Source organism: Varanus komodoensis, unplaced genomic scaffold, assembly GCF_004798865.1.
Source record: "Varanus komodoensis strain SLA01 unplaced genomic scaffold, ASM479886v1 scaffold29_1, whole genome shotgun sequence".
In the NCBI taxonomy this organism is placed as follows: Eukaryota; Metazoa; Chordata; class Lepidosauria; order Squamata; family Varanidae; genus Varanus; species Varanus komodoensis.
In genome coordinates this window covers 10,774,337-10,780,905 of record NW_025335759.1, presented here as the reverse complement: position 1 = coordinate 10,780,905, position 6,569 = coordinate 10,774,337, and the positions used below count along the sequence as shown (strand labels likewise).

At 51.8% G+C, this 6,569-nt stretch overlaps 1 protein-coding gene across 1 annotated transcript; it reads right to left on the bottom strand.

Annotated features, from left to right (window-relative positions):
- Positions 1 to 1,830: 1,830 nt before the first annotated feature.
- On the bottom strand, positions 1,831 to 5,966 carry APOE (apolipoprotein E). Its single transcript, XM_044434978.1, has 4 exons — positions 5,860 to 5,966; positions 5,547 to 5,606; positions 3,766 to 3,916; positions 1,831 to 2,878 (listed from the first exon to the last, which is right to left on the bottom strand). Exons 2-4 carry the CDS (start codon positions 5,587 to 5,589, stop codon positions 2,239 to 2,241), a joined length of 834 nt encoding a protein of 277 aa, XP_044290913.1. The 5' UTR covers positions 5,590 to 5,606; positions 5,860 to 5,966; the 3' UTR covers positions 1,831 to 2,238.
- Positions 5,967 to 6,569: the final 603 nt, after the last annotated feature.

Sequence of the window (6,569 nt, the reverse complement as noted above, 5' to 3'; positions counted from 1 at the left end):
CTCTCTCTCTCTCTCTCTCTCTCTCTCTCTCTCTCTCTCTCTCTCTCTCTCTCTCTCTCTCTCTCTCTCTCCACATCTTCATCATGTAGATGTAACCTTGCCACCCTCTGGAGTTTATGGCTTTGTTTTTAAAACACATAACGGCGCATTTTGTCTGTCTAAATGTTTTCCCCCTCCGTGAGAGGAGGAGAGGCTGAGGCAGAAGATGGGTGTGACGGATGAAAGCTGTGCCGCTTCTCAGAATCTCCACCACCACCCCACATCTGCCCCAAAGATACTCTTCCACGTTTGGGGCTTTGGCAGAAAAATCCACAAGAAATGATGAGCCCCTCTGACTGATCAGCAGCTGACATAATTCTCCTTCTCCTGCTTGCCTTCTTATCCCAACAGCAACCCTGTGAGGTAGGCTGGGCTGACAGGCTGTAACTGGCCCAAAGTCACCCGGTTGGCTCCATGGCTGAGACGGGACTGGAACCCGGATCGCCTGGGTCCCCGTCCCGCACTCTAAACCACTGCACCACGCTGGCTCTCACGAGCTCACTGCTGCTGAGGGAGTGAACACAGCCGAGAAAGCAAAGCGACCAGCGACTGCAAGTCATAAACAGAACACTAAAAGGAGGTGCAGCTTGTCCTGATCCAGCGGGGCTTTTTATTTATTTGTATTTTTTATTTATTTTTGGATTTATATCCTGCTTTTTCCTACAAAGGGCTCAAGGCAGCTTACATCTCCTCCTCCATCTTATCCCCACAACAACAACCCTGTGAGGTGGGTTGGGCTGAGAGTCTGTGACTGGCCCACAGTCCCCCAGTGGGCACCATGGGCGAGTGGGGACTCAAACCCAGATCGCCTGAGTCCCAGTCCCATGCTCTTAACCACTATGCCACACTGCCTCTCTCTGGCTTTTTTTGGCCGCACTGGCTTTTTTTACGTTCTTAATGATTAGCTCTTTGCCAGTGCTTCTCGGTTCATGAGACAGAGGGCTTCTCAAGGGCCAGCCTGCAAAACTGTGGCGATCGGGCACCAGACTTCCTCCGCGTTCCCTGGGAGGGTCTCAGGTGTGGTGGAAGCGGGCCTGCTGCAACTTTGCCACGGAAATGACAAGATAATCATTAGCTGTGAGTCAGGCAGAGGGCAAACGACAAGGAGCGGGCGATGATGAAGGCCCTGTGTCAGCATGGGCAGGGAGAGCAGGACTACACCCTCCCCGTGGGGTGCGGCGGAAAAACCATGACCCAGAAAGGTCGCTCGTTAAGGGCAGGAGTGGCCCTGAAGGTCGTCCGGGGGATCCCACCGAGGCTTGGCAGCTTCCCCCCACCCCAAGGCCCCCCCAAGGCCCCCCACCCTTCTTGCCGAGAAATGCTTCGCCTGCTGGATTCAAGCTGTCCTGGCACCTATTTCAGTAAATGTGGACATTAAATGGCATTGCCTGGGATATCCAGACCGGAACGTGGGTTGGTCACCGCGTGGACAGGACGCCCGATTAGATGGATTCTCAGCCTGGTGCGCCCTTAGCCTCTTCGACACGCAGCCACAGCTGGGCTCGCGGGGGGCTGCCCCATCCCTCTCAGCCTCCCGGAAGCGTGTCACTTCCACGGGAGGGCCAGGAAGCTCCGCTGTAGCCCCACGCCCAGGCCCAGGCCCTCCATCTTGGCAGGTTCCTTTGATAAACCTAGAGCGATGTTTGCCCAACACAACCGATGGCTTTGGCTTTTCACCCGAACTCTCTCCAAGTCCAACCTGCCTGCCGCCCCCGGCTCAACTTTTATGTATATTTTTGAACTGTGGCACAATTTCCGGACTGGAAGCTAGAAAGGAAAGGAAGACCTTCGTATCCAAAGTATACTTTATTGTTACAGATCAAAATGGAAAACTCCAGTACAGCCGAGGCATCGCGGCAAAGGGAAGGGGCCGAGAGTCTCAGGCGTAAAGTGTTAGTGCGGCGTGTTGAAGGTGGCGTGGAGGGAAGCGGGACAAGGCCTCGCTTGTCGGTGGTTCAGAGGTGCACGTGGGATTAATGCAGGACCGAGGAAGGAGAGGCCAGCTGCAGGGGTGCAGCGTGTTAATGTGCCCAGGAGGCCGCAGGAGGTGCTGGGAGAGAAGTGCAGCGTGAGCAATTAGTATTTGGTGGCTACCCTTGCGGCCCGTGCAACCAAAAAGCTGCAGCCCTGGAGGCCATCTGGGTTTCCCAGAAAACCCTGGGCTGCCATCCTATTCTCTCTGGGTTCCCAGGCTGGCCCTTAGGACTCCGGACTCTGGGCCGCCTCCACCTTATCCAGCATGTCCCGGACCTGTCTGGTGAGATTCTGCAGCATCGGGCTCAGCCACTGGCGCGTGCTTTCGGCAACCTGGCTGAGAGAGCTCTGCACCTCCTCGGCTTTCTCGCGAAACTGGCCGTGGAGCTCCCGAACCTGTCCACTGAGCTGCTCGTGCAGGTGTTTTCCCCGCTCTTCCACCACCTCCCGCAGGGCCTGGTAGTGCTGTTGCCTCTTGTTCTGGAAGCTGGAGAGGTAAGGCTCCAAGCTCTGGCGCACGGCCTCGACCCTCTCGTCCATGCGGGCTCGCACCTCGCTGGCGTACTCGGCCATCTTGTTCTGCAGCTCCGTGACGTCCTTGCTGATGCGCTTCTTCATCTTGCGGCACAGCAGGTTCATCTGGGACTGGACTGTGTCCACGTTATGGTTGATCATCACCCCGGCCTCATTTTTGTACTGGACGTACTTGTCCTTGATCATTTTCAAGTCAGCCTGCAACTTATCCAGTATGGACCTCAATTCCACTTTCATGTTGTCCTGCAGTTCCTGGATGTGAGGCCCTATGTTGGAGCGGAAATTCTCGGTGTAGCGATCCAAGTCGGCCATGGTGTCTGTGATCAGGCCGCTGTGGGAGAGAAGAGGCAGGAGGTGGAAGTCAGAACGGTCTCATCTCAGTTGTGGTCTAGTACAGGACGAGCTGACATTTTGCACAATTTATTTATAGAAGTAAATAAATGAATAAAATATACGACTCTTTTGAGATCGAGCCCTCCGAGATAGCCAGAGAGCCGCCAAGCAAGCGGGCTCAGCCTGGAGGGGTGTTCTGCTGGTCATCTCTTCCTGCCCAGGAATAAGGAGAGTTTTGCCACACTTAAAGTCAGGAGTGTGATAAAGGTAGCCTGCAACCAGCCAGAGTATGAGACACGAATGTGGAGTTGTCAACCCCAGGTTTGGGGACAATGGGGCTGCCATTGTCTTGAGACGCTGACCCTAACACCAAACTGGTATAAGGTAAAGCTCCTTTGTTCCAGATCAGGGATGCGAAAGCTACATCAAGGTTTAACTCAAACTCTAGCAAGTGTGAACAGTTTAGGACTCAGTGGGAAAATATACAGCAGCATCTAAAATCAAATAACAACATTGCAACATTTCTGACTTGAGATTTCTCTGACCTAAAATGTCTTTCATTTCTAATAACGCAGCTATCACTTGGTCTGCAAACTGAGGAGAGCTAAAGGCAAAGGGAGCCTAAGCTGAGGTCCGTGGGTCAGCCTTGCAGGGTGCCGTGAAGGTGAAATGGAAAGAGGAGAATCTCATAAGCCAGTTTGGGTTCCTTGCAGAAAAAGGGTGCAGGATACAAACTCAGTGAGAAAGCAAAAAGTGAAAAGTGAACCAGCAACCTTGGACCATGCCGTGTTGTGCTGCAGGACATAAATATCTGGGACAGAAGCAGCCTCCTGGCCCACTCCTAGCCCCCACACCCACCTCCGTGGAAAACAGAAGGGGACTCACTCAAGTTCCTTGCTGATCTGAGAACTCTTGATCTGAGTTGCGATGCCTTCTGCCGTGTTCTCGATGTTGGCCAGATAGCTCCAAAGAGCATTTAGGCTCTCCTCCCATTGGGGCTTTGGCTTGTCCTGGTAGAAAATATTACCCCAGGAACCTGCGTGGATAAGGGAAAGGGGGAAACATTCAAGCACCTAGAATAGGCTTTTGGAATCCACGGTCGAGAATCCTGGTGCCCTACCAGGCCACAAGTCCCTTGCAAAGGAAAGTCTTCAAAGGTGCAAGGACATTCCAGGAGTGGTGGGAAGCTTCTGATTAAAGATGCACATTTTCTTCCAGGGGATTAATGTCATCATTGCCCCCCCCCCTCCAAACAGGGGTAGTTCTATCTCCAACCTTCTATCGCAGGGTGTTGAGTCTCTTTTAGCCAGAGAACAGAATTCCCTTTCAAGAAAGCTCTTCAGGGAAGGGGGGCATTCCTGCCGCAGGTGGAGCTGAAGGGAAAATTCACTGTCTAAAGAAAGCCCAAGGCCAGAGTGGAGCTCCAGGCAGGCTGGATACAACCTCCGGGTCAGAGGTTCTGCAGCCTGATCTAGCCCATGTTCCTGGAATAGAAATCGTTCTTTGAACGTTGGTATGAAGAGCCAGGCATTCTCAAATTCAAATGCCTATTCTGGCTAGGAGTGATAGGAATCGCAGTCCAACACCTCTGGTGCACTCCAGCTTAGAAAGGTTTCTGCAGTCCCTAGGAACCCCTGCCACCCCTAGGGACTGATACTATTTTCATAAATCAACGCACCTAGATGCTGTGTTCTATCTATGGGGCCCAGCTTGCGATTGGTTTTCCCAACTCTTTGACAAACCCTCCTGCTAGGAATAGGCTAGAGGGAAACCAGTTCAGTCTGGGAGTCTAAGGTAGCCCCTTTCCAGAACCTTCCCATATGGCCCAAACACATCCCCCCACCCATCTCATCCCAGTCTTGCCCTTTACTGTGCCGGACAAATTTTCCCCTCCCATTTATTTGACCCTTTCTTCCTCCACGGAGCATCCCCTGCCCCTTTTATTCTCATGGCCAGGTAGGTTGGGCGAAGATGGAGCGAACTGGCTCAGCGGTTCCCACTCTGAGCAAAGATTTGAACCTAAATTTCCTCTAGGCCATTCGAGCAGGCAAAAGAGTCTTTACTTTCCCCAGTCTTCCCTTATTACACAACACAGGGATTTATAAGGGGAACTTTCTCTTTCTTTTGCTCTCCAGTCAGGAGAAAATTAAAAACCCCAAAGGGCTGGCAGTTGCTACAAACATCAAATTAGAACAGACACTATTTTGGTCCAACCCAGCAAGACAATTTGGATGCTTTAAGCTCTCTCCAACTCTCCTGTTTCCAATTCCATCCATGCACTTCATGCTTTGATGAAGTTCTTCTTTCTTACTAACTTTCGCACCATAAGATGCCAATACAGCCCACGGGATAAGACCAAAAGTTCATCTGCCCCAGTTTTCTGTTTTCCTTGGAGTGCAGCCAGATGCTGCTGAGAAACTCAGAAATGGAACATAAAGGACAAAAGAATTCTCCCCTGATATTTTGCCACCTACACACACACAGCATTTGCCATCCGAGGTAGAGTGCAACTTTCTATGGGAGCTCCACTTCCAGGACAAAGCAGGACAAATATTAATGCCACATTTAAACACGTCTTTGCAGCACAGAAAAGGTAAAGGGTGGGTACTATTTATGCCCTTTTTAGCTCTTTCTGACTAAGCATGTCTTCCAGTTGACTTACTCACCTCCCAAGAGGGTTGCTACGAAAAGCAGGGCGAAGGACTTCATGGTTACCAGTCAGTCTCCTTGGGGGAAAAGAGGGCAACCAATTAGCTAAGGGATGGGGAGGGGGATATGTTCTCCACCCCCACAAGGCGCATGTAGCTTCAAGCATAGCCCACCCCCTCTCCCAGTGCCCAAGAAACCCCATCCCACTGCAGAAGCCCCTTGCACCCTAACCGTCTCCATCCAAAATAACTATTGCCCCTTGGTTTCATAATCGGGGGAGTTGAACACCCGTGAGAAGCTGCCCCATTCAAAAGGAAAAGAGCCACACACCTGCACAGACTGAATAGGGTGCCGGCAATTCCCCTCGGCCCTCCGTCCGCTGACCTCCTCTGCTCCTGGACTGCAGGCAAGTGTGGCCAGCCAGACCCTCTCTCCAGATTTAAATACCCAGCCCAGCTGGTAGGAGTGGGGAGCCGGGAGAGAAAGAGGAAGGCGGGACTGGCAGAGTCAGCAGCAGGCCACACCGGCTGCCAAGGTGGCCTCGGGGACAAAGTTTAATCTTCATCACCATCACAGCACATGCGAGGAGGGAAAGTCTTAACTCCAAACTCACCAGACAGAGAGAGGGAGGTGAGATCGTGGCAGGGAGCAGGACCCAGGACCGGAGCAAAGTCTGCTGGGGGCATGAATCACTTTTCTCTTCTGCCTGGAGGACCTTGGAAGGGAGAGGGATCCTGGCCTCTCCGCATGCGCACTGGTGGGCAGCCTTCTTCCCATGCCCAGCCTATCCCACAATCACAACAAGCTGGCAGGTCTGAAATGTACTTTATTTATTTATTTAGGACATGTATAGGCCGTCCATCACTGTCGTCTCTGGACAGCTTATAGAATATTCTAAATCCTAAACAAAATAAATTAGCTATTCCACGAACTGAGCATAAAACTGACATATTTGAAATACATTAAATAAATCATATACAATTAAAATTGAATGACGTTAAAACTTAGGTAGTGGACCAAACAGGCTGCTCTGGACTAGA

What these genes read in the sequence shown, in the direction of transcription:
- APOE (XM_044434978.1), bottom strand. Translation starts at nt 5,589, where the DNA reads ATGAAGTCCTTCGCCCTGCTTTTCGTAGCAACCCTCTTGGGAG. An exon ending in CGTAGCAACCCTCTTGGGAG is followed by an intron (nt 3,917 to 5,546) that starts GTGAGTAAGTCA and finishes TTATCCACGCAG; the next exon opens with GTTCCTGGGGTAATATTTTC. An exon ending in CAGATCAGCAAGGAACTTGA is followed by an intron (nt 2,879 to 3,765) that starts GTGAGTCCCCTT and finishes TCTCTCCCACAG; the next exon opens with CGGCCTGATCACAGACACCA.